The 26,545-nt window shown below is 39.1% G+C and overlaps 3 protein-coding genes across 10 annotated transcripts in view; 1 reads left to right on the forward strand and 2 right to left on the reverse strand.

Annotated features, from left to right (window-relative positions):
• The window catches only part of grid2ipa (glutamate receptor, ionotropic, delta 2 (Grid2) interacting protein, a), a 38,189-nt gene extending 32,416 nt beyond the window's left edge, over positions 1-5,773 (reverse strand). For 2 of the 5 annotated variants that reach the window (XM_074656776.1, XM_074656774.1), the window contains exons 1-4: positions 5,285-5,773; positions 3,451-3,704; positions 2,545-2,877; positions 2,310-2,464 (exon numbers count right to left, since the gene is read on the reverse strand). In XM_074656776.1, the coding sequence (XP_074512877.1) occupies positions 2,310-2,464; positions 2,545-2,877; positions 3,451-3,704; positions 5,285-5,366 (824 nt within the window). In that variant the 5' untranslated portion in view covers positions 5,367-5,773. Of the gene's footprint in view, positions 1-61; positions 262-2,309; positions 2,465-2,544; positions 2,878-3,450; positions 3,705-5,284 lie in introns of those variants that run through there. The other 3 variants (XM_074656775.1, XM_074656773.1, XM_074656779.1) reach the window with 2 other exon arrangements.
• Positions 5,774-8,689: 2,916 nt separating this feature from the next.
• On the reverse strand, positions 8,690-17,356 carry e4f1 (E4F transcription factor 1). Of its 2 annotated transcripts, none has more exons than XM_074656790.1 (14): positions 17,223-17,356; positions 15,036-15,160; positions 14,869-14,953; positions 14,299-14,486; positions 14,050-14,170; positions 13,800-13,952; positions 13,392-13,591; positions 12,967-13,203; positions 12,172-12,283; positions 11,729-11,946; positions 11,408-11,606; positions 11,158-11,318; positions 10,417-10,479; positions 8,690-9,757 (listed from the first exon to the last, which is right to left on the reverse strand). In XM_074656790.1, exons 1-14 carry the CDS (start codon positions 17,338-17,340, stop codon positions 9,383-9,385), a joined length of 2,355 nt encoding a protein of 784 aa, XP_074512891.1. In that variant the 5' UTR covers positions 17,341-17,356; the 3' UTR covers positions 8,690-9,382. The 2 variants fall into 2 exon arrangements, with proteins under 2 accessions (XP_074512891.1, XP_074512890.1); XM_074656789.1 differs by having other exon boundaries at positions 11,158-11,321.
• narfl (nuclear prelamin A recognition factor-like) lies at positions 17,292-26,545 on the forward strand. Of its 3 annotated transcripts, none has more exons than XM_074656793.1 (11): positions 17,292-17,424; positions 23,368-23,460; positions 23,540-23,683; positions 23,796-23,925; positions 24,005-24,139; positions 24,437-24,555; positions 24,686-24,815; positions 24,891-24,963; positions 25,052-25,189; positions 25,371-25,528; positions 25,882-26,545. In XM_074656793.1, the coding sequence occupies exons 1-11, from the start codon at positions 17,314-17,316 to the stop codon at positions 26,121-26,123; spliced, it is 1,473 nt and encodes a 490-aa protein (XP_074512894.1). In that variant the 5' UTR covers positions 17,292-17,313; the 3' UTR covers positions 26,124-26,545. The 3 variants fall into 3 exon arrangements, with proteins under 3 accessions (XP_074512894.1, XP_074512893.1, XP_074512892.1); XM_074656792.1 differs by lacking the exon at positions 17,292-17,424 and adding an exon at positions 22,005-22,161 and having other exon boundaries at positions 25,371-25,592; positions 25,747-26,545; XM_074656791.1 differs by lacking the exon at positions 17,292-17,424 and adding an exon at positions 22,005-22,161.

The following is a 26,545-nucleotide window of genomic DNA, read 5'->3' on the forward strand; positions in this document are numbered from 1 at the left end:
ATGACCACAAATAAACTTCCAGTTGCATGCTGCAAAATCTAATTGTTTTTTCAGTACTCACCTGAGGCAGCAATTCATAATTTCCCACATAGAACTTCAGAGCAAGGACATGTGTGTGAGAAACAGCGCTGTGTGCAAGCAGTCGAAGCATCTGCATGTTTTTCTGCTTTCGTATGTGTGCATATCTCAACCAGCAACAGCAGCAGCAGCAAACTGTCTGTTCTGTAGCAGCTAAGAGCTGTATGCAGAGGAGGGAATAAATCCAATGATGTGATCCACAGTAAAAAAAATTGGTGCGTGTATCAAAGAGTGCATCACAGCTGACAGGGAGAAATGAGAAAGAAAGAGACCAACAGGGAGAAAGTCAAAGTGAGAGGAGAAAAGAAAGGAGACAGGGGTATTGTGTTTTAGGTTTTGATTTTCCGATCAATGCTGAGGAGGAAGAAATGCAATATTCTGCTGTGAATTTCTAACTAGACTCTTGTGTACTGTACCCGAGAGGGGAGAAACAGAACAATTCAAGCGCCCAAGGGCAGCAGTCAGTGCTTGACATCAGGTCAGCTGTTCATGTGTGATCTTCATGTACACCTTTCTCACATTTCACAGTAAAATGCTGAGCAAAAACTATTGATTTCATGAGATAATTAAGGAGTTTTTGCTCTCTCAATGTGCACTTATTGTTGTGTAAAGGCTGTGCTGTGCAGTGAATCCTATAACAGAACTGTCTGCAAGACATAATGGACTACAACTCTCCCTAGTGCACTTTTACAAGCGTTCTCTCACAATTTGAAATGTACAACACATCGAGGATATTATCTGCATGGGGATTTCAGTGAGCCGTGTTGAATTTTAATTTCCCCACTCCGCTACATAGAATAAATTATGGATGGTCGAGTTTTTCTGCATTTAAAAAAACTGTTAATCATTTATTGAGACGCACAGTTTGGATTAGTTGCCGTGCTGTTATTGAACTGTGCTCCTATGTTTTTGTTAGTGTTTGACAGTTAAAGGTGCAGCAGTGTGTGGGATCTGGCATCATCTAGCGGTGAGGTTGCAGATTGCAACCAACTGTAACTTCTCCCGTTTGCCGAGCATGTAGGAGGACTACGGTGGTCGACACGAAAATGTGGAAACGCGAACGGCCTTCTGTAGCATCAGTGTTTGGTTTGTCCGTTCTGTAGAAACATGGCGGGCGGCTCCGTGAAGAGGGCCCGCTCCCTATTTGGATATAAACGGCTCATTCTAAGCGAACGAAAACACAACAATTCTTAGTTTCAGGTGATTATACACTAAAGAAAACATACTTATCAAAATTATATTTCGGACTGTCAATCGATTAAAATATTTAATCGTGATTAATCGCAAATTTTTTATCTGTTCAAAATGTACCTTAAAGGGAGATTTATCAAGTTTTTAATACTCTTATCAACATGGGAGTGGACAAATATGCTGCTTTATGCAAATGCATGTATATATTTATTATTGGAAATCAATTAACAACACAAAACAATGACAAATATTGTCCAGAAACCCTCACAGGTACTGCATTTAGTATAAAAAATATGCTCAAATCATAACATGGCAAACTGCAGCCCAACAGGCAACAACAGCTGTCAGTGTGTCAGTGTGCTGACTTGACTATGACTTGCCCCAAACTGCATGTGATTATCATAAAGTGGGCATGTCTGTAAAGGGGAGACTTGTAAGTACCCATAGAACCCATTTACATTCACATATCTGGAGGTCAGAGGTCAATGGACCCCTTTGAAAATGGCCGAGACAGTTTTTCCAAGCATTACAGAAGTGTTTTAGCAATCTCTATTAAACAATGTGCAACCCAAACAAAACAAATAAGAGTTTTGGTTGTTTGGTCATTAGACAGTAACTTCCCCTACAAAGAAACATCTCAGTTACTTCCCAACAAGCTGAATTAAAATACGACTCTAAATTCACAAGCACATAAACCCTTTGAGAGTTTAGACTGGAAACCGGCACTGCAGGCTAAAATATTAATGCGTGGTCCTGGTTGCATCACTGGCAGTGATAGATACTGAAACAAGATGTAAAGCCACCACTGTAGCAGAACGATGTCGCACAGCGAATCTGATTTTTATTTGCAGAGAAGTCTGTTTTGGTGCGCGGGAGGAGGTGGAGGGAGAGAGAGGGTATGAACAGTTTTAATAAAGTCTCTTGAGGCTTCTTTGATCATGAGCATGAGAAGGACTAAAAAGTCACGCAGACTCTAAACGAGACACACACACAACATGCACACGGACATGTTTGACGTATAAGTCTGTCTAATTGGTTACCTGACGTTGTCAATCAGCTGCTGATGCTCCTCTGTGATCAAGATGTCGGGCAGGGCCTCAGCCAGACTGTCCACATCCCTCTCGGCAGCGTACTGCTTGAGCACCTCGAACAGCTGTTCCTTCACATCTGGCTCCTCCCCTAGCACTTCCTCCACCTGATGGGTAAATAAATGCAGTTAATATACAAAATAAAAATGCACATAAAACACATAACAAGCATCTATTTCACACCCACTTTCTTATTGAACTCCATGGCCTTGTGGGCGCGGCTCTCCCTGATGCTGTCCCCGCTCTGCGACAACACCCTCATGCTGCTGCTCAGCCGCTTGGGCCGCCGGGCCATACTGAGCACGCCCAGGCGCAGAGGACGACCCTGAGCAGCCTTGATCATGGCCGCCGCCGTTTCATGATGCTTCACTGGGATGCCGTTGACCTCCATGACGTAGTCCCCAGCTTTGAGGCCGTTGCGACCAGCCGGACCGTTGGGCATGCAGTCCTCCACCATCAGAGGGCTGTCTCCGACGATGGTGAAGCCAAAACGGCCGTCTGGGCCGGGAGTGACGTCAATCTGAGGGAGGGGAAAAGCATGAATATGTGTTTTTAGTGTTTTCCCATCTCTACCACTCCGCCCCTCGGCCGACTTTACTGTCTTTCGGAGGCTGTACCAGGGTCAGTTTTAGAGCTATAGTGAAGGTACTGGTATCATATGAAACTAAGGAAACCTAAGGAATCCATTGGTACCAACCGTATCATGCTAGCATGTCGGGAAGAACTCTAAATAACACTTGGCGAGGGGTCAAAGGGGTCCTTTGACCTCTGACCTCAAGCTATCTGGATGAAAATGGGTTCTATGGGTACCCACGAGTCTCCCCTTTACAGACATGCCCATTTTATGCCATCATATACATCTATCATGTTCTTAGCCCTTATACATGTTACTGATTTATGACTAGAAGAACTTGACACACAGTGCTGAGCAGCATCTCATCATTAATCTCAGGTTCTCAGCTTTCAGATGATGTACACCACTTCTATGTGACATCTACTGTTGACCTGCTATCTCCCCCTAAATATCCCCTGGACCTCCCTAAAAAAAAAAGACAGGGTGGAGTGGGGTGCAGATTACTGGCCGTCAGCTGACCTGTTCGACCCGTGACACCACTCCGATGCTGGGTGGCACCGTCTTGAGGGTCTGAGCCAGAGCGACCAGTGCTGGTGTGCTGAGGTTGGTCACATCCTGGCCCTCGATGTCCACCACCTGGTCTCCGGGCTGCAGGCCAGCCAGGTAGGCACTGCTGCCCTCCGTCACGGACAGGATGTAGCTGGGCCCGGTGCCACCGAGTCGGAAGCCAAACGCCTCGGGCCAGTTCTGATTGGTGGCCGGCAGGCCGAGGTCTGGAGGATGGACAGAAGATATATTAGCAAGGCGGGAGCTTAGTGTCAAAGAGCGGCCAGAATATTAAATCAGCTCAGACTTTAACGGGTTTTAAATTGGAAGGTTAAATGTTTTACTGCTTCTAGGATACCATGATGTCATATTAGCATGTAGGAACATTGCTAATCTGGAGCAAGCTGCTCGCACAGACGAAATGGAGGTCAAACAGTCCCCTGGTTTAAATAGGGCATCTCAGTGATGGAGCTGTAGCAGCAGGTACATGAGTCCATGTGATGAAGCCACACGTATAAAGACACAGAAGTCAGGTCAAAAAGCTTTTTTTTAGATTGATAGATTTGTTTTTCTTTGACTTGAATGACAGTAAAAGGAGAGAATAGAGCGAAGGAGGTTATTTCTGACTGTCTGTATGTAGCCCACATGAACTGCTGGCCTTCCCCTGGTCACTGGCCTCATTCTACTGCAGCAGGAAGTGTCCCAACAGGCTTCATCTCCACTCATCTAGATATGTCAAAGATTATATATATAGAATAGGACATTATAGGGACCGGTCAGCCCACTTTCTCATGTTTTCTGTTGGAAGATTTCCCACCAAAGCTGCTTCATATTCTGGATCACAAAATGAAAATGAGCTTCCGAATAGTTTTGTTTAATTTAATTATTATTTTCCAATCTTTTTGTCCTGTCCTCTTGTCCTTTGCACTTTTCACATTTGCATTTAAAGGCTATTTAATTAGAAGCTTCACTGAATCCGATTTATTTCTGTGTAAAAGCAGAAAATACCTGAAAAGAAGTAATTGGATTAAACATGATCGCCTTATGTCAATGCATCTCCGCCATTAATAAAGATTTTAAATCAAGTCTCCTCGTGTGACAAAATGACTCCAAGGTGCAAAATTAGAAGGTAAAATTTGACATTGAGAAATATAACACAGCACAGCATCCTTATGTAAGATACATTATAAAACTGCAGCTACACAAACATCATCCATCAAACCACCAAGCCGCTCTGCTTCTCTTTCTGCTATTGATCAGAGGCAGAGAGAGAGATGGAGACAGAGGGAAAAAAGTGAGACAGACGGAGAAAGACTAAATTAGAGACAGGAAGTAGGAAAAGTAAAAAAAAAAAAAAAAAAAAAGTGCATGATAAGTGAGAAAATAAGTCTGTACAAGACTTTGCAAAAGAAACGTCTGATCTGCTTCAATGCAAAAACAAGACAAATGAGATCTTACTGGAGCACAGGGCTAAATATTCATGGCGAGATGTGGCTGAGTGAATAAAACATAAAATACAAAGACTCCCAAAGAGCCACAGAAGGTGGTGTCAGCTTGCAGAGAGGGAACATCAAACTGCAGCTGATTATTGATCTAAAATAGATTGGGGGAATCACTGACACAAAGAGTGTGGATCACAATCTTTTCTCCCCACCAGAACACAAGCAGAAGGACTGTCAAGACTTCTTTCTGTCCTGTTCTCTCCAGCCTGCGACCCAGTTACACAATGTCAGCTCCTCTTATCTTACCACCAGCACATGAAGCACTTCAGGAATGTAAAAACTACCATTCAGAGAAAGAGACTTACAGAAATCTTTGGAGGCACTCCGGGTTCCAGACTTGCTCTGGCGCAGGGAGAAGCGGCCCTTTCTGCTCAGGAAACGCCTCATCCTTGCCCGGCTTGCGGCGGGGCACGTTCCAGCCAGCCTCCCTTCGCCCCCGGCCTGGAGGGCGACGCAGCCAAAGAGTGCCCTTGGACACCTTTGTGCTGCTCCTCAACTGAGCTCTCTGCCTCCAAAAACCCTGTACCCTGCTAGGAAAGTCAAGCGTACCTCAAAAAGGTCACATCTATGCCTCCCCTCTGCTCTCAATCAGAGAACCAGCGGTCTGCAGCTGAGGAAAGGGAGGCCTGAGGAGTGGGGAGAGCGTCTTAAAGTCAGGCTCTCCATCCTGGTTGAGGCGGTCCAGCCTCAGCCTCAGTCCAAACCCTCTATGGCTGAGCGATGATCAGAAAACTGGGACACGCTCACTTGGTCCTGAAATGGTTCTTTGCAAGAAAAGGTACTGCGAAGCCCCATTTTTCTATAAATACCTTTCCCTCTCTCTCTCTGTCTCTCTCTCTCTCTGTCTCTCTGCCTTCCTCTGCTGCTCATGTAGATAGGGCCCTCTCAGAGGGCTGAGGAGTGACCCAGAAACCAGCGTGTGGCGTACCAGCCAGGGACACTTCTCTGATTATAGCGGCCATGTTAACCTCAGTACTGGAGCACCAGTTACAGAGATGTAGCCTGAACATATATGCTCAAGGTTGCCTGAAATATTTCAGCTAATCCAGGGGTCAGCAACCTTTACTATCAAAAGAGACATTTTAGGCAAAAAAAGAAGAAAAGAAATCTGTCTGGAGCTGCAAAACATTTGAGCATTGTGATGAAGGTAACACAGTTTATAGTCTAAGTGTATAGTATATAAGTCTAATGCAGTGAGGGCCCAAGTGCAAATGTACTACGGAGTATTAGGTCCACATTGAGGGAAAAATAATCTGAGATTTTGAGAATAAAGTCATAATATTACGAGAAAAAAGTCATAAGTTTACGAGAAAAAAAGTTGTGATATGAGAATAACGTCATAACTTTAAGGGAAAAAAGTCATAAAGTTAAGAAAAGAAGAAAATAACACGTAAAATTACTACTTTATAATATTATGACTTTATTCTCGAAATCTCAGATTATTTTTTTTTCCTCAATGTGGCCCTAATACTCCGTTGTACCGTCGTACATTAAACACACAACAATGATAAATAAAATTGAAAACGTAAATAAAAAAAACAGTTATTCATTTCCACTAATATTTTTTATAAATCCACAGGGAGCCACTGGAGAGGGGCTAAAGAGCCGCATGTGGCTCCGTAGCCACAGGTTGCAGACCCCTGAGCTAAGCCAATCATGTGATCATGTGATGTGCGTGAGCAGGGTCTGAAATTAACTGTTTTCCATTAACTGTAGTTTGTTATTGCCATCTGTAGTGGTTATTTGCATAAAAACATAATTATTAAAGGGACTGTTTGTAACTTTTTAAGCGTATAAATGTACCGGGTCGGGACACATGCGCGCTCGCATATGCGCGTTCGCGTGTGGCCGCTGCCTCTCCTCCTCTGCCTGCCTGCCTTCACTCAGACAGAGCGAGCGTCCTCGCTGTCTCGCTCCACCTCTAGACGTGAACGCACGCTCACTCCACACTGCAGAAGAGTTAGTTTAGCTCTGAGAATATTTAGTGAATGTACAGTGGACGTTTGTGCAGAAATAACTGCTGCAGCTCCTCCAGACCAACAGAGGTTTTCCGTGTCTTGTGAAGTGACGGAGGCGATAACGTAACTCGTTGAGGAGCCCCGCTGCTGAAGCCTGCGCTGAGCAGGAAAAGCCAACACTAGGATCAGCATTGATTCATGGAGTTACTAATGGAGAGTAACATTACTGCCAAGCAGCTGAAACATAGAGTAATATTGTGGTTTTAGCTGACGTGTGTCGCCTCACTGTTTTGAGCGATGCTCGTTCATGTCTATGTAGAGCGAGCAAGCGCGAGCTCGATGCTGACTTTCGTTGATTTCAAGGCCACAGGTGTCACTTTTAAGCAGCATTTCTGAATCTTACAAATAGTCCCTTTAAATATAATATGTATAATCATAATTCCCTTTCTATTATATATTTTATATTGCTGTGAAAAAAAATAGCATTTGGTCGAAAAACAAGATTTTGCATAGGGCCCCCAAAAAGGTTATGACAGGCCCTGCTAGCTGCTCCTAAAGTTGGAGGAGCTGCTGGAGATGCTGCTGTCATGAGGAGATCATGTACGGACTAAACTCATTCATTGCAGCCTTATTACCTGAAGGGGACAAAGAGAGGAGTAAGTCATTAAATAAGTGGTTAACATCATCAGTAACGTGATTTGAGCTGTGGCGGAGTTTTGACTCCTCGTTAATGTAACGTTATCATCTCACTCACTGTAAATACAAACGTGGCTGCCGGCTCGTTAGTGAGCGTTAACTGGTAACGTTACCGGTAACATCCAGCAGTCTAACGTTAACTAACTGTAGTTACTGGTAACTACTAGAAAGTTGAACTCACTGACTTGAGAATAGTTCCCCATTGACGCTGCAGCTCCTGAAATCAGAGGCCGGCTGTATATGTTGTGTGTGTGTGTGTGTGTGTGTGCGTGTGTGTGCGCGCTACACAAAACGTGCAGTCATTTTCATCATCTAAGGTTTCCACAGAACAGAGGAGCGTGCAGGAGAGAGAGGCTGCACCAGTGAGGAACAAGAAGGACTGCTTTCATCTGCAATATCCAACGCTCTTACCTTGTTACCAAAATAGTAATGATCATGCACTCGCAAAATGCCACTAGGTAAAAATTGTACTCGCACACTCCCAAAAAAAGGTCGCATATGCGATCATTTTGGTCGCAGTCTAGAGCCCTGATACATGTGTAATATACATACATATATATAAATATATATATAAATAAATAAATATATATATATATATATAAATATATAAAAATATATATATTTATATATAAAAATATATATTTATATAGATATATTTATATTTATATATATACACATTTATATACATTTATAAATATATATATATATATATATATAAATAAATAAAACACAGGCAAAAAATAAGCTGATATTCAGGTATTTCTCACTGAAGTTGCGGGGACTTTGGGGAAGCACATCAACTATGAATGAGTAGGAAACAACCAGATATCAACACGCCACAGTAAACTCTTTCTGTAATAGTGAGCGATACAATTATTTCCATTGAAAACATCCCACATTTTCAGTCTAAAATGAAGACAAAAATAAATTTGGCAAAAACAAATGTGATCACATAAATATAATTAGTACATCAAATAAATCCCACACTGAACGATCAGACAATCTTCTCAATCAGAAAAAAACAGGATATAAACAAAGATAAATAGAAGCCAACTGTATAAGAAAATAGCATTTATTTGATGCAAACTCTGCTCAAGTAAACTGACCACATCTTAATGTCTGCTGTAGTCGTCATGCTTAAAAGATGCATTATGATTTAACACTGTGCCATGGGACGTTTTATAACTCTCCTCGAACGCATCACATTTCATTTTTGAGACGATAAAGAGTTCAGAAACTCGACTGTAGCCGACCCGGACATCAGAGAGCAGAAGTGAAAACTGCTGATGGAATGACGCCGTTTTAGGTAGTAAATTTTAAGTAAGAGGGAATTTTCACTTTTTTTGACTGCAGCAAAGAGACGAGACCAGGCTACGACAACAGATGAAAAGGCAAAGACGTGTTCATTTTATACCACCTAAAAGAAGAAAATGTGCATCTGTTCAGGCCTTCAAAATGAAAACCGTACTAAATGAATGTGGTTAGTTATTCTTTTAAGCTGTATGCACCTTAAAGGTTGAAAATTAGCTGAATGCAGTGCTTCATTTTAGTAAACCAAACACACGATAGAACTAGTCCTCATGCAAAGTCTTTATCTTTCACACTTTGTAGGTTGTTCTATTTCTGTAACTATAAACCTTATAAACACTTTGGCCTTTTGTTTTGAAATCAAATCTCACAAATGAGGCTCATATAAACTCTCCAGTAGTCGGCTACGCAGGTTCAGTCCATAGTTAGCATCCTCTTCGATCATAAAACGACAGTCTGAATCTCCACCTCCTCTGGGGAGGTGATGACGTACTCCTCTTGATGCTGCACCATCTGTATTCCCTCCTCCACTGCTTCCTCCGTGGTCACCATGGTAACTGTTCCGTGTGCCGTCTCCACGGTGCCCGCCGTGCCCAGCAGCGTGCCGTCGCTGATGGCGGAGGCCAGCGTCATGGCCACCTGCTCCGTCAGGCTCTCGGGCGTAGCGATGGTGATCGTGTCGCCACAGTCGGAGATGGACGCGGCCTCCTCGTTCATCGCCATGTTGCGCACGATGATCTGGTGGCTGCCCGTGCCGCCGGCGCCTTGCGACTGGCTGACAAGTCGCTGCACCACTTTCATGATGTGGTTTCCCATCTGGCAGGGAGAGGTTGGATATAGGAAGGTAGAAGCAGAGTTATAACATGATGAAAATATAAAAGACAGCTCTTATCAGATCCTTAAAGGAACAGTGCGTAGCGTTTAGGGGGATCTATTAGAAGAAATGGAATATAATATTCATAACTATGTTTTCATTAGTGTATAATCACCTGAAACTAAGAATCGTAAGCTTAAAATGAGCCCTTCATATCTACATAGGGAGCGGGTCCTCTTCACGGAGTCCGCCATGTTTCTACAGTAGCCCAGAACGGACAAACCAAACACTGATTCTAGAGAGAGCCACCGTAGTTTTCCGACACGCTTGTAAAACTGCGGTAACGTGAGCCGCAGAGTTCAAAACCATGGTTCCGCGAGCCGCCGACCATTGCTCTTAAAGTAGTGTTATTATGGTAAGGATGGCCTCTAAGCGAGGAAAACAGCGTTTTGCACTCGGTGGCTCATTATACCGCAGTCTTGGAAAGGGAGGAGTGAGCTCAATATGCAACCACACCACTAGATGCCACCAAATCCTACAAACTGCACCTTTAACATTAAATATGTTTATAAACCCAATTTTAAAAACAGTGAGATTCTCACACTCTGCCACTTCTAATGATCATACAGATGTTCTCATTTGTGTGTGTGTGTGTACTGACCTCATTCTGGCTGTCTTGAATGAGTGTAACCTCTTCTTCCTGCACGTCCTCCTCTGTTTGAGTCTAGAGGATATGAGAGAAGCAGAGCAAATAAAATTAATGACAAATGGTGCCTTCAAATGGGGTCGTGTTTACCGTGTTCACGTGAAGAGTCCGTATGATTTAGTCTGTGTCTTTAAATTTGAACTAAGCTGATGACCATAATTTGGAAACATTAATATGTAAGCGGTAGTGCTTACTTCCATTGACTAATCTACTAGCTCCTCCTGTCTGCAAAACTGTATTTGGACCATGTAAATAAATCATTTGTGTCGTTATTCAATATCGACTACGATGCCTGTCAGCCACTCCTATACAAAATAATGTCAGATACAAATGCTGTTGAAGTCGGTATTTCCATTCCTGTCTATTCAGTCTGCGGTTACTCATTTCTGTAAACAAATAAAATGTAATTTGCAACTTTAAAAACTACCAGAAATCAAGTTGTCTCTTTAAAAAGGTTACTGCACTTGGCAAAGAAAAGTGCTGAGTGATTGGTTCTAATCAGCAATCAATTTACACTTCAATCAGTGATGTGACAGCCCGTATTCTGCTATTGATCGCTAATAAACACAACACTTGCCGTGATAATATTGATTGGGACAGAGGTGCTTAAACAATTCTACCCTTAAATGCACCTTGAAGCTGTGACGTAAGCGGAGAAACCACGCTTTCTCTTAGCCCTGCTTCCCTGTGTCTCACCTTGATGATGTACTCCTGTGTGTCTGCCACCACGGAGGAGAACTCCACCAGGACGGCATGAGGATCCTCTGAGATGATGGCTGCCGTAGCGAGGCTGTCCACCGACGCCTGCTCCTCTGTTACCATATCCGGCTGCTCACTGGAATCGTCCTTCTGGCAGCCTCCTGGTTGAAATCACAAATTGTGTTATCATGTTTGTCTGTATCGCTGCCGAAAATACTAAGTTTTGTTGTCAGTTATTCACAAAGACCTTTCGCACGCATATGCCGATTGAGAGTCCCGTGCTCGGCAAAGCCGCGCCCGCACTTTGGGCATTTGAAAGGCTTCTCTCCGGTGTGATGGCGGATGTGTCGCACCAGAGAGCCTTTCTCCCTGAAGCCTCTCAAGCAGAACTGACACACATAAGGTTTATCTTCCCCGTGGGTCCGCTGATGCACCTGCAAGGCATTCTGAGCAACACAAAGAGATATGTTAGAGATGGCACCGCCTTTTACATCTCTGAATGATGACCTCTGAATGAAATAAAAGCTGAGATGTTTAACACAACAAAGTCTAATGTCTACAAAGTCACCTTGGTCTTATACCCCTTGTTGCATCGGGCACAGCGGTAGGGTCTTTCATCCGAGTGGGCCCTCATGTGCTCACGTACATGCCCAACGGTTTTGTACAGTTTGCCACACTCGCCACACTTGTACCTCCTCTCACTGACATGGACTTCCATGTGTTTCTTCAGCAGGTAACCAGTCAGAAACTCCTTATGGCAGAGCGTGCACTTAAAGGGCTTGTAACCTGCAGAAAGAGAAAGAATACACAGAGAAGAATGATATTTATCTACGGACCAACAAAAGGTCCACAAAGTTCCTGAAATTCCAAAATTATTTTTTTCTGAAATTGGTCAGTGTCCCAGAAACTGCTTTTTTTTAATTTCACATGTTGATGAAGTTCAATGAAGAGGATGATAAGAGGGGAGCGTACAGTGATGCTGTGAGTCATCATTAATAGTTATGCACTTACCCAAGTGGCCCTTGACATGAAAGCGGAAGTAATTCAGTCCCTTGAAGGAGCGATTACAGTGTGGACACGTGTACAATTTTGCAGATGTTTGCTCAACTCCATCACCTGCTTCCTGCAAAATAAAAAAATAAAGCTATGAGTGCAAATCAATCATTGCAACACTCTGCTGTGCTGAGAACCAGTTCAAATGTTTCCAGTGATCAATTCAGTGTTTCCCCGTCAGTTTCTGTTAGTGATTAACAGATTTTCTGTTTTTTTTACCTTTTAAAAAAAACTAGGGCTGCAGAATGAATCGAAATTGTATCTAAAGTGCAATATGGCCTTCTGCAATTAAAATCGTAGAAGTTGCAATATTTGTTAAAGATGAAATGTGTGTCAAAATACCATTTAAAATTATATATATTGTGATGCTGCAGAGATGTCCTGGCCTACATATCATATTCTACAGACTTAAGAAAACATATTTTTTTGGTACAGATCCCCGCAAAAAAAAAAAAAAAAATCACACCATAATCATTTTCATATCTTTCTCAATGAAAATGAGAAGAATATAAAAATTATATGATATATATTATATAATATCAACCAAAATAATTGCAATTATATTTTTAAAAAATATTTTTTTCAAAACCGTGCAGCCCTAAAAAAAAATAAAAAAATGTTAAATGTTGATTCATTATTAATGATTACTCCCTGATGCTGAATATAACTGCCAGCTGAAGAGCAGTACGATCTGATGAGCCTTAACGCAATGCAGTAAACGTACTGGTCAGTTCCAGTTACAGCCATCCTTACCTCTGCCTCCATCTCCACAAACTCTTCTTTGACCTGGATCTCAGTGACACTCTCATCAATATCAGGACAGTCAGAAACCTCTTTATCCATCTCCTCGGTTTCCTGTGAGGTCTCCTCCACCACGGCTTCCTCTGTCTCCAGAGCGATGCCAGAGTTGATGATGGCCTGGCAGATGAGGTTGTCGCCTGCTGCTGCAGCAGCCGCCAGGGCTTCCGCCTGAGACTGCTCTACTACGACCTGGCCAGAGGCAGAGCGACAGGACAACAGAAAAGGTCGGATGATGACTCCACTTTTTCTTTAAATCATTCCATAAATGTACCAAAAGGCATTTTAAGGAAAAGAAAGAGTATGTGTTTTGTGTATATTAAGAGTGCTTAAAGCCCATACAGGACTTTGAGCTAAATGTGCACCCTTTCTGTTCTCACCTGTTGCTCCTGCGTTGTTCCATTCACCTCCATTGTGAAGTGGACCTGATGGAGGACCTCTTGTGAACCAGCCTCTACCACACTGACGACAGCAGTCTGAGCCTCTACCATCTCCTGCTCCTGCTCCTCTTCTGGCTGTTGCTCCACAACCACGACCTCATGCTGCTGGGCGGCCATTGCAGCGTGATCATCTTCGACTCCTGGACAGTTCACACAGACCTGTCAGTCACTTCCTTAAGTATTCTAAATCTATTATTAAAGTTACTACATTGTAAACTTTTAAAATTCTCAAGGACTCCACCCACGGCTACAGCTCATTTGCTTTGATAGAATAGATGCACAAGACCATCAAGCTACCCTCTCCAGCACAGACGCACAAGATAACAACTTCTGCAGTATGAATCTAACCTTTTTGTACTCCATCTTTGCTGACCAAGATCTCCTTGTACTGAACAAAGCGGATCTTTTCTGTGCAGGGTGTGAGGGCCTTAAGGTGTCTGGTGAGGGCACCCGACTCTCTGAAGGACTGGCCACATAAGGTACAGCGATACGGCCGCTCATCTGCAAGAGAACAGGAAAAAAGCAGTGCTATCATTAGGTAAAATGTATTAAAGGACATCAATTCAAAACAAAAACAGTCCCCGTTTACGCTCTGTACCAGTGTGACGACGATTGTGACGAATCAGGGAGCCTTTTGTGCGAAAGGAGGTCCCACATAGGTCACATGAGAAATTCTTGTGGTCGCTGTGAGTTTTCATGTGAGTTCTCAAGATGTTGGTCTGTTGGGTGAAAGTAGAGCGTATTAGAAAGACAACACTGGTAACATGAAGTGTAATACCCTGCATGTCTTTCTAATAATCAGGAAATCTCATTTTAGGTACACACACACACAAACGAACTGACTCACTGTTTTAAATGTCTTGTCACAAAGTTGGCAAATGTAGCGTCCCTCTTGGTTGACTTTGAAGACAGGCTTGAGGTCACTGTCAGCATTGTCAGATAAGGATCCTTCGGTCCCATCTGAGTGGTCCGTGACTTTGAGTGAAACGACTTTCTTCCTGCTACCTCGACCCAACGTACCACTGCTGCTTCCATCTGTGTGAAAAACAGACAAAATAACAATTTAGTCCTCCTGAAACGTCAGGTTGAAACGGTGTTGATCAGATATTAATTGTCGATCAACAAAAATGTAGTTTTAAGGAATTTATTGCTTTAATCTACTTTTAAGCAAAAACACTAAATATTTGCTGATCTCAGCTTCTGAAAATGTGTGGATTTAATGTTTTTCTTTGTCTTAAACGGTAGTAGGAAACTGAATATCTTTGGGTTTGGGACTGATAGTTGGATAAAATAAACACTTGGAACAAGTCACCTGTGGGAAATTATCATGGGCACTATTTTTCCACCATTTGTAGAGAAATAATTGGCAAATTAATTAATGATAAATACTTTAGTTGCAGTCTTAATGTTGACCCACCATAAGTGCTCTTCAATGGTTCATCTGAGGATGCACCATCAGCTGCTTTCACCTCTGAAGAAGAACCTCCATTGGCTTCAGTAACCTGGCAAAAATGTAGATAAACATTTGTTCTTCACTGCTGTTAATATAGAATATAAACCCACACACAGTAACAGTTCATATACCTCTTCGTTGGCCTCCTGGCTGATCGCCTCCGCACGTCTGCAGTTGTGTTGTAGCTTGTGCTGGATAAAAGCCTCCAACGTGGAAAACTCGGTCTGACAGCGTCCGCACTTGTGCACATCTTCATCTGACAGCACAGAAACACAAAGTTAAGAATAGTAATTGTGTAATAGTAAGTAAGTGTGCAGCCAGCTACTTATACTTATAATTGTGTTAAAGAATATTTTGCTTAGGGCTTTCAAAGTTAACACGATACTAACAAATTTTTAATTTCTTTAACGCTTTAACGCAACCTGTGTTCTTTAGGTTGTAGCGGGCCTAAGGAATCCATTGGTACCAACCATGTCATACTAGCTTGTTGCGAAGAACGTTAAATAACGCCCTAAACTTACACTAAATATCTGCGAAGAAAAACCGGCATGGCCATTTTCATAGGGGTCCCTTGACCTCTGACCTCCAGATATGTGAATGTAAATGGGTTCTCTGGGTACCCACGAGTCTCCCCTTTACAGACATGCCCACTTTATGATAATCACATGCAGTTTGGGGCAAGTCATAGTCAAGTCAGCACACTGACACACTGACAGCTGTTGTTGCCTGTTGGGCTGCAGTTTGCCATGTTATGATATGAGCATTACACACCAAAAAACTGACAATAACCTGATATTTTCAGATGGAATTTCATTTCATTCTCACTGTGCAATATCATTTTCCACTTGTGCAATTTTGTTAAGTCTGTTTATTGTCAATACTGTATATACTGCTCCTATTTTAATACTTCCTTCTATTTAAATGGTTCATATTATGTTACACTTTGTTTAGCTCTTTTTTTACTGTGTCAGCTGATGCATCTTGTTTTCTGCACTATCCCCTTTGCTGCTGTACACTGCACATTTCCCCTAATAAAGGAATATCTTATCTTATCTTAAATAGCATCCATTTATCCCTTTATCTATTTATATGTGTGATAAATATCAGATTATTCACTATTATTTGACAGTGATAATGCATGTATATTTTGCTCTTACAGCTAAAATATTATTTACATTATCTGCAGCTACATATGCAGCAGCTGTGATCATGTAAGATGCATAATGACACAGTAACCCTTATAAAAAAAGAAGTATACTTTAAGTTTATTTTATGAAGTAAACCTAATTATAGTTCAAGTTTATTTTATGTAATAAGTATGTACTAGTAGTATGCTTGTAAGAGTACTACTTCAATACTTGTTGGGACTAAATTGGCTCACTTTTTAGTTTATAAAAGTACACTTCTTTTTTTAAGATTTCTTTTTATTAGCAAAAGGCTTATTTAATAATTCAATTCCAACGTATATCAACATTTCTTTTAATTTTTAAAACAAATATTGAAACCAGAAAAATAAAATAAAGTAACATAACAAATTGATAATTATAGAAAAGAAATGTGGTAATGATATATTATTGATAATGAACCTATCCTTGTATCAAATATACTTTAACTATATAATAATAATGATTATTATTATTATAATGAGTCAATGAAAATATAAGATACATTCAAAGCAATGATTGAAATAATAAAGAAAAAATATTAGAAAATAAAAACATAAAAACATGTTTAAAAAAAAATTAAAAAAATAATACATATTGAATAAAATGTATATAAATAATAAACGCACATATCTAGTGCACATACATTTTTATTAATCTGTAATATGTCTTGCAGAGTAACATGCACCAAGAACAATTTATACAATGTTCTTATTCTGCATTCTGAGTAATGAACCTATCCTTGTTTCCTTTGTTTTGTGTTGTTAATTGATTTCCAATAATAAATATAAACATACATTTGCATGAAGCAGCCTGTTTGCCCACTCCCATGTTGATAAGAGTATTAAACACTTGACAAATCTCCCTTTAAGGTGCATTTTGAACAGATATAAAATGTGTGATTTAGTTGTGATTAAATATTGTAATTGATTGACAGCCCTAGTAAACAGACAGCTGTTTGCTTTCACTATAATGTGGCAATGTTTGTTGTTTGACTTGGGACACAAACTAGCTATGCTAAGCTAATGTTGTTGCTAACAGCTAGCTGTCTGTGGCTAGCTGTTAGCAACACTTCATGATGGAGGAAGTCAGCTAGGCCCAAACACAATGTTTAACACATCTTTCTGTCTGCTTTCAGCCAGAAGCACAGCTCACCTTCGTCTCCCAGTGTGGTCTGAATGGTGATAGTCTCGTTGTCGTCGTCGGTCGCTGTCTCCCTCTCTGCTTCTGGTTCTGTTGCTGCCGTATGATGATGAGGATTTTCTACATTCATGTCGTTCTCCGTCTCTGTCGCAACGCCGCTGCGAGGAGGCAAAACATGGCGGATTTACGACCCCGTAGTCATAACAACAAAAGGGTGCGTGCGTGCGTCTCTTCATCTACACAGACAGGAGGCAACAAGAAAACATGCTTTCATCTAGTTTTACTCTTAATATATAGAGTAATATATAGAGTAATATATATACATATATACATATATATATATATATATATATATATATATATATATATATGTGTATATATGAATATATATGTGTGTATATATGTATATATATATGTGTATATATGAATATATATGTGTGTATATATGTGTATATATATATATATATATATAATGTATATACATTATATATATATAATGTATATATATATATATATATGTAATAGTAAGTAAGTGTGCAGCCAGCTACTTATACTTATAATTGTGTTAAAGAAGCAACAAGAAAACATGCTTTCATCTAGTTTTACTCTTAATATATAGAGTAATATATATACATATATATATATACATATATATATATATGTATATATATATATATGTAATAGTAAATAAGTGTGCAGCCAGCTACTTATACTTATAATTGTGTTAAAGAATATTTTGTTTAGGGCTTTCAAAGTTAACACGATAGTAACTAATTTTTAATTTCTTTAACGCTTTAACGCAACCTGTGTTCTTTAGGTTGTAGCGGGCCTAAGGAATCCATTGGTACCAACCATGTCATACTAGCTTGTTAATATATATATATATATATATACATTATATAGATAGCATCGATTTATCCCTTTATATATGTGATAAATATCTGATTATTCACTATCATTTGAACAAAATAATAATAAATAACAATTAAATTTATTTATATAGCACTTCTCAAAACAGATGTTACAAAGTGCTTCACAAGACAATAAAAGCAGATAAATAAAGTAAAAGATATGGTAACTGTTAAAACAGAACATCAAACAATAAAAGCAGATAGAGTAAAACAAATATGGTAACTGCTAAAACTATCCTAAAAAATGGTGCGTGTGTGTGTCTCTTCATCTACACAGAGGAGGCAACCAGAAAACATGCTCTGATCTAGTTTTACTCTTAATATATAGAGTAATATATAGAGTAATATATATACATATATATATATATATGTTAATATGAATATATATGTGTGTGTATATATGTATATATATGTGTATATATGTGTATATATGTATATATACACATATATATATATATACATTATATAGATAGCATCGATTTATCCCTTTATATATGTGATAAATATCTGATTATTCACTATCATTTGAACAAAATAATAATAAATAACAATTCAATTTATTTATCTAGCACTTCTCAAAACAGATGTTACAAAGTGCTTCACAAGACAATAAAAGCAGATAAATAAAGTAAAAGATATGGTAACTGTTAAAACAGAACATCAGACAATAAAAGCAGATAGAGTAAAACAAATATGGTAACTGCTCAAACAGAACATCACAGAACATATCAATAATAATAGAAGTGGTAAAATGGTAGGACAAGTTGATAAAACAAATATACAGTATATATACATAAATGTGTATAACTGTACACATACGTCCAGAAAGGGATGTATACATACATATATTTATACCCAGTCTTCTACTTATAGGAATGCTATCCTAAAAAAATGGTGCGTGCGTGTGTCTCTTCATCTACACAGAGGAGGCAACCAGAAAAAATGCTTTGATCTAGTTTATCCTCATAATACATATATGAAATATTCACATATAATAATAATTATTATTATTATTATTATTATAATGAGTCAATGAAATTATAAAATATAAGATACATTCAAAGTAATGATTGAAATAAAAAGAAAACATATTAGAAAATAAAAAAACATAAAAACACGTTTAAAAAAAGAAAAGAAAAGAATAATAATACATATTGAATACAATTTATATAAATAATAAACGCCATATCCAGTGCACATACATGTTTATTAATCTGTAATATGTCTTGCAGAGTAACATGCACCAAGAATAATTTATACAATGTTCTTATCCTGCATTCCTTTCCTGCTGCAATTTGAAATAATTGTGAAATAATTGAAAAGAATGGATAAAACATGCAAAAGAGGGATACAGATTACAGGGAGAAGCTTACACATAAAATGTAAAACTAGTCCCAGTTTGGAAAGAGCAATGATTGGGTAACGGAGGGTAGTTGCATAACGCTGTGAATAATGTTTTTTTTTTAATAAAGCTATGCTATACCTATAATTCCTGTTTATTTCTGACCTGTTTTGACCTCTCTTTTTCCCAGTGCCTGACTCATATCAGCATTTTAAGATTATAAACTTGTAGATTCCCCTTTCTTAGAGGCTTACATTCATTCATTCAAACTTTATGCAGACTCAAGGTCCAGATAAGAAAAAAGAAAAAACAACAACAATACATTACAATACATGAAGCACTATAACAAGTCATGATTAAAAGATATTAAAAATATAAATATTAAATATATATATATAAATATATATATATATATATTACAGTATTTGAGAAATATATAGACACGATACAGATAGACGAGATAATTAAATCGATACTATAAAAGATGACAGGTAAGCACAGCAACACCTGGTTAAGAGTGAAGTTTGTCTCAGCTGGAGTGGTTGAATCAAGGAGAGCTATTCACGACACAAAAGTAAACAACAAACACTTTACGGCAGTGAACATGGCTTCTGTCTTCAGCGGTGTGCTGCAGCTGACAGATCTGGATGACTTTATCACTCCTTCTCAGGTAGTTTCAACTATTATAACATGCTTATAACACCGGGGTTTATTCTAAAAGGACATAATAGTTAACGATAATTATTCCCTTCTCATATAAAAGCAGTAGATAGAGAAACGCGTGCTGAAATAGATAACAGTAGCATGTTCACTGTTAGCTCACACAGAGCTGCTGTGTGATCAAACAACTTAAAAATAAACACAACTATGAATCCTCATCGACAAAAGCTTATGATAATGTAATGTTGACTAATTGGTTTAACTGTTATTGATCGTAAAACCTGCTAAAAGCATCAAATGCGTGCTGCGCAGTTAGCTTTCTGCTAATGTCAGCAGTGATGTAACTCCAGTGTAACAGCAGTGTTGGGTAATAACATGGTTTCAGTTATACTTTATCTCAATAGACAATACGTTACTGTAGCTGGAGTTATTGACCACATTATCAAACTGAAGACCTGGTATTTTGTCAGTTTATATTATTTATATTTTTATTTTTTTATTTTAGAAAATCTAAGTACAATAACAATATATACATATAAAACTGCTCATGCCAGGGGTACATTAAAAAAAGTAGAAAATAAATAAAATAAAATGTTATATATGTATACACATATATATATATATATATACACATATATATATATATATATATATATATTCACAAGACAATAAAAGCAGATAAATAAAGTAAAAAATATGGTAACTGCTAAAACAGAACAACACAACATATCAATAATAATAGAAAAAGGTAAAATGTGCATGACACAGCAACCCTTATTAAAAAAAAGAAGTATACTTTAAGTTTATTTTATGAAGTAAACTTAAGTATAGTTCAAGTGTATTCCCAAGCATACTTTACTTTTTAGTTTATAAAAGTATACTATTTTTTAAAGAGATTATTTATTTTTATTAGCAAAAGGCTTATTTTACAATTCCACCTTTATCAACATTTCTTTTCGTTTTTAAAACAAATATTGAAAACAGAGAAATAAAATAAAGTAACATAAGAAATTGATAATTATAGAAAAGAAATGTGGTAATGATATATTATTGATAATGAACCTATCCTTGTATCAAATATACTTTAACTATATAATAATAATAATAATAGTAATAATGATTATTATTATTATAATGAGTCAATGAAAATATAAGATACATTCAAAGCAATGATTGAAATAATAAAGAAAAAATATTAGAAAATAAAAACATGTTTAAAAAAATAAAAAAATAATAATACATATTGAATAAAATGTATATAAATAATAAACGCACATATCTAGTGCACATACATTTTTATTAATCTGTAATATGTCTTGCAGAGTAACATGCACCAAGAACAATTTATACAATGTTCTTATTCTGCATTCCTTTCCTGCTGCAATTTTAAGTTAATATAAAATATTTGAAAAGACTATATAAAATGTAAAAGAGGGATACAGTTTACAGGGAGAAGCTTGCATATAAAATGTAAAACTAGTCCCAGTTTTGAAAGATCAATGATTGAGTGAGGAGGTGTAGTCACATAAAGCTGTGAATAATGTTTGTTTTTAATAAAGCTATGTTATACCTACAATTCCTGTTTATTTCTGACCTGTCTTGACCTCTCTTTTTCCCAGTGTCTGACTCATAACAGCATTTTAAGATTATAAGCTTGTAGATTCCCCTTTCTTAGAGGCTTATAGTATGGGTGAAACATATAGATAAGATACAGATAAACAAGATAATTAAATCCATGTCTCTAAAAACATATTTCATCGTTTCCTCTCTCCTCGAGTCGTTTCCTCGCCTCCTCCGCTCGCATCTCCCGTGGGCGGGACTAAGACGCGAGGAGAGGAGTCAAGCCGTATAAAAACACAAATAGGAAAGACCCCTGGTTGAGAGTGAAGTTTGTCTCAGCTGGAGCGGTTGAATCAAGGAGAGCTATTCACGACACAAAAGTAAACAACAAAATCGCTTTACGGCAGTGAACATGGCTTCTGTCTTCAGCGGTGTGCTGCAGCTGACAGATCTGGATGACTTTATCACTCCTTCTCAGGTAGTTTCAACTATTATAACATGCTTATAACACCGGGGTTTATTCTAAAAGGACATAATAGTTAACGATAATTACTCACTTCTCATATAAAAGCAGTAGATAGAGAAACACGTGTTGAAATAGATAACAGTAGCATGCTCACTGTTAGCTCACACAGAGCTGCTGTGTGATCAAACAACTTAAAAATAAACACAACTATGAATCCTCCTCGACAAAAGCTTATGATAATGTAAAGTTGACTAATTGGTTTAACTGTTATTGATCGCAAAACCTGCTAAAAGCATCTAATGCGTGCTGCGCAGTTAGCTTTCTGCTAATGTTAGCAGTGATGTAACTCCAGTGTAACAGCAGTGTTGGGTAATAACATGGTTTCATAAGTTATACTTTATCTCAATAGACAATACGTTACTGTAGCTGGAGTTATTGACCACATTATCAAACTGAAGACCTGGTATTTTGTCAGTTTATATTATTTAGATTTCTTTTATTTTAGAAAATATAAGTACAATAACAATATATACATATAAAACTGCTCATGCCAGGGGTACATTAAAAAGTAGAAAATAAATAAAATACAATTTTATTTATTTATTTATATAAATAAATTGTATTTTATTTATTTTCTATTTTTTAATGTACCCCTGGCATGAGCAGTATTTATATATATATATATAAAAAATTGATACAAATTCAGAATAGATTCTCATCGGTCCATTAGAAATTTGTCAAACACATAGTTAGTTCTGATTGCTTTCTTATTTTTTTAAATTTTTATCGTGGTGCCATATTGCCTCAGTTCTTGATAAAAATGTTCAAAATTAGGTTTGGAGTCCAACCATCTCTCCCTGTGAATGTATTATTTAGATTCATCACCTGCCATATGCTGAATGATGTAACACTGATGTTCATTTGTGTAATTTCTTACCTGTCGCGAATAATTTAGTCATTTCCTGTGGTCTTTGTGAAGAAAAAACAGTGAAATGACAGCTGAATCTGGCTTGAAACGTTGGTCTACCAAGTGTTGACCTCTACTAATGTTTTTTTTGTCTTGTATTTAATTTCTTTACTTACTTCTTTATTCTCTTACCTTTGTTGTTCTTACTCAGTTCTGTCAGGTGCCTTTGGATGTTGTTATAAATTGCCGTGTTTATCTTGTTCATAAAGTATTTTGTAGTTTGGTTCACATATGTGGTTTCTGTTTCGCAGGAATGTGTCAAACCTGTTAAAATAGAGAAGAAACAAGGTTCTTTGGCCAAAATTCAAATAGAAGATGATGGCAGTTACGTCCAAGTCAACCAGGTGGGTATCTAGACTTAATCAAAACCTGCGTGTGAAATAAAATTGCACCACCTTGAGTTAATTCGCCTCGTGTTTGCAGGATGGTGGGAAGCAGAAGCTGGAGAAAGCGAAGATCTCACTGAATGACTGTCTGGCCTGCAGTGGCTGCATCACCTCAGCTGAGAGCGTCCTCATTCAGCAGCAGAGCCACGAGGAGCTCTTAAAAGTGCTGCTAAACAACAAGGTAGAGACGGATGGATGTGTTTGAATGCTTGTGTAGTGTGTGTCTAGTTATGATTGCTTTGGAATGTGATAGTAATAATTTCGGGTGTTTGTCATTTGGACTCCCTTCACAGGCCAACGCAGACGAGCACAAGGTGGTGGTGGTGTCGGTGTCACCGCAGTCCAGAGCGTCCCTCGCAGCACGCTATGACCTCAGCAGCAGTGAGGCAGGCAGGAGGCTCACTTCTTTCTTCAAAGGCCTTGGTGAGTGCAAATATTACTTTTTTTCTTTTGAGAAGTTGATTTAGACTGTCACTTATGACTATTATTATCATTATTGCAGGAGTTCATCATGTCTTTGAAACGACGTATAGTCGGACCTTCAGCCTGCTGGAGAGCCAGAGAGAGTTCGTGGAGCGTTTCAAGAGGAAGGAGCAGGACAGCAAGAGACTTCCCATGATGACATCGGCCTGTCCAGGTATTCCACTTAAAAACCCTGTAGGTATAATGTTGGAGCGTCTGACCATGCTGGGGAACAATCAGCTCACTAACAAGCTTTTAATTGCAGACAAATATATTTTGAGTCTTGCAATGTAAAATTCCATCGATTAATATAATGTAAAAGTAGAATATGAATTTGTACGTAGCTGTGTTGAGGGAGGAACTGTCTTCATATTTGTGTAACTAAGTGATATGCTTAATAAAAGGAAAAAGGCAGCGTCAGTCACTTCAGTGTAAACATTTGTGTCTGTCTGTGTGTGTGTGTCTTGCTCAGGTTGGATTTGCTATGCAGAGAAGACCCACGGGGAGTTTATTCTTCCTTACATTAGTACCACTCGCTCCCCCCAGGCGATGATGGGCTCTCTGGTTAAAGGCTATTTTGCTGATCAACAGGTACCGGGATCCTTTCACATCCGATATTGCAATCAAACAGTGTGCTCCACTTCATGGAGGTCAAAGTGATAAGTTATAGAATAATGAGTTGCTATTAAACTGTGTGTATTGTGTGTGTTGTTGTTGTTAGGGGCTAACTCCAAAGCAGATCTACCATGTGGCAGTAATGCCCTGCTTTGACAAGAAACTTGAGGCCTCGAGGTCAGAGTTCTACCTGGATGAAGCTGAGACGCGAGAAGTGGACTGCGTCATCACATCTGGTACAGTAACTACTCTTATGATGCTCTTTGTCTATATGAATGTGGTGTTTCTTACTCTTTTCATGTCTCGTATAGGAGAGGTTCAGAGAATGCTGGAGGAGAAAAATGTGTCTCTTAATGAAGTGGAACCTGTACCGCCAGACATAATGTGAGTTCTGTGACATTTCGTTTGTTTGTTAGCCATAGCAGGAATTTCCTGAAGAATAGACACCCACTACATATTATTCTCGATCCAGGTTCAGCAGTGTGAGCGGGGGTGAGTTCCTGAGCCATGCTGGGAGCGGGTCAGGGGGTTACCTCCATCATGTCTTCACCTACGCTGCCAAGCAGCTGTTTGGAGAGGAGGTGAAGCAGCTCACCTACAGGACCCTCCGGTGAGTCCGTCTCAACAGCTTTAAGAAGCTTGACTGCTTTGTGGTCATTTTGTGGATCCGTCAAGCTTGAGTCCAGTACGAATTCATGTTTTTGAGGCTTGATATGTGCAGTCCAAGAGGGCCAATGTGTTGAAGAATTTCTGCCTAACCCCGTTTTCCCACCTCAACCCGTCTGCCACAGGAATAAAGACTTCCAGGAAGTGACTCTAGAGAGAGACGGAGTTGTCCTGTTGTGCTTTGCTTCCACATACGGCTTCCGCAACATCCAGAACCTGGTGCAGAAACTCAAGAAGGGGAAGTCGCCTTACGACTTTGTGGAAGTTATGGCCTGTCCGTCAGGTAAAGTTAAATATGTGGATGTAAACTTTTCCTTTATGTGTGCCATTGCACGTTTGCTCCATTGGTACGGCATATATTTACCACACCAGAGAGTGTTTACTACTACCATTTGTTTTCATGTTAAGCTGGTCACAAGCTATCATAAATGACATGCTTTTTACATAAACATATGGAAGCTATAAAATGCTGTGTTCAGTCACATCTGGGGAAATAAGCAGGCATCTTAAATACATGCATTGACAAGCACAACTTGCACCGTAGTCTCACCAGCACCGCTTTACTAATTTGATGTTTGCAAGCAAATTAAAGCGATAAGCACGGCATGTTTCCCCTCAACTCTTGTCAATATTCAGGCTGTCTAAATGGAGGTGGACAGGTTAAGCCCTTACCTGGTCAGACGCCAAAGGAGCTTCTCGCGAAGGTCGAGGCGCTCTACAAGGCGGAGCGCCCCCTATCGCCAGAAGATGACATCCGCGTGTCCGAGCTGTACCGGTCCTGGCTCCACAGCGTAGGGGAGGAGAGAGCCAGAGCGTTTCTGCACACGGGCTACCACACCGTGGAGAAGATGACAAACGGACTCGCTATGAAGTGGTGAAGAAAGCGTGATTAGTAGAGATTTTTTTTCAACAAGCACTGACTACACAACCGTCCAAATATATGTTTCTGTTCAGAGAGAAGAGAGGGGTTATGGGCAAAGTCAAATATAAGCTGGTTTGACATGTGCCAATAACCTTTTAAACCACCTTTCTCCTTGTCTAAAAGTTGTGTGCCTGGCAAGAAGACCACGAGCGTAGATGATAGACACAATGCTGAAGCTAAACCACATCATGTATACGGTCTGATCATTTGCCCTTATACTGCTGATTGTCCTTTCAAATGTATAAATATAGAATACATTTGTGGGGCGCCTGTTACACTTCGAAAATGTGAGCTGAAATAACACAAAGCAAAATGTAATCATTCCTTGTTTATTTAATCTTATATATATTGAAAAAATAAAGATTTTATTTAATTGTA

The sequence above is a fragment of the Sebastes fasciatus genome, chromosome 13 (genome assembly GCF_043250625.1).
Source record: "Sebastes fasciatus isolate fSebFas1 chromosome 13, fSebFas1.pri, whole genome shotgun sequence".
Lineage (NCBI taxonomy): Eukaryota > Metazoa > Chordata > Actinopteri > Perciformes > Sebastidae > Sebastes > Sebastes fasciatus.

Excerpts from the sequence above, each read along its gene's own strand:
- e4f1 (XM_074656789.1), bottom strand. The coding sequence starts at position 17,340 with ATGAATGTAGAAAATCCTCATCATCATACGGCAGCAACAGAACCAGAA. Across the intron at positions 13,592-13,799 it reads CAAAGATGGAGTACAAAAAG|GAGTCGAAGATGATCACGCT; the intron begins GTTAGATTCATA and ends TGAACTGTCCAG. Across the intron at positions 9,758-10,416 it reads TTCAAGACAGCCAGAATGAG|ATGGGAAACCACATCATGAA; the intron begins GTCAGTACACAC and ends TCTCCCTGCCAG.
- narfl (XM_074656793.1), top strand. The coding sequence starts at position 17,314 with ATGATGATGAGGATTTTCTACATTCATGTCGTTCTCCGTCTCTGTCGC. Across the intron at positions 23,926-24,004 it reads TTCTTTCTTCAAAGGCCTTG|GAGTTCATCATGTCTTTGAA; the intron begins GTGAGTGCAAAT and ends TCATTATTGCAG. Across the intron at positions 24,964-25,051 it reads CCTGTACCGCCAGACATAAT|GTTCAGCAGTGTGAGCGGGG; the intron begins GTGAGTTCTGTG and ends TTCTCGATCCAG.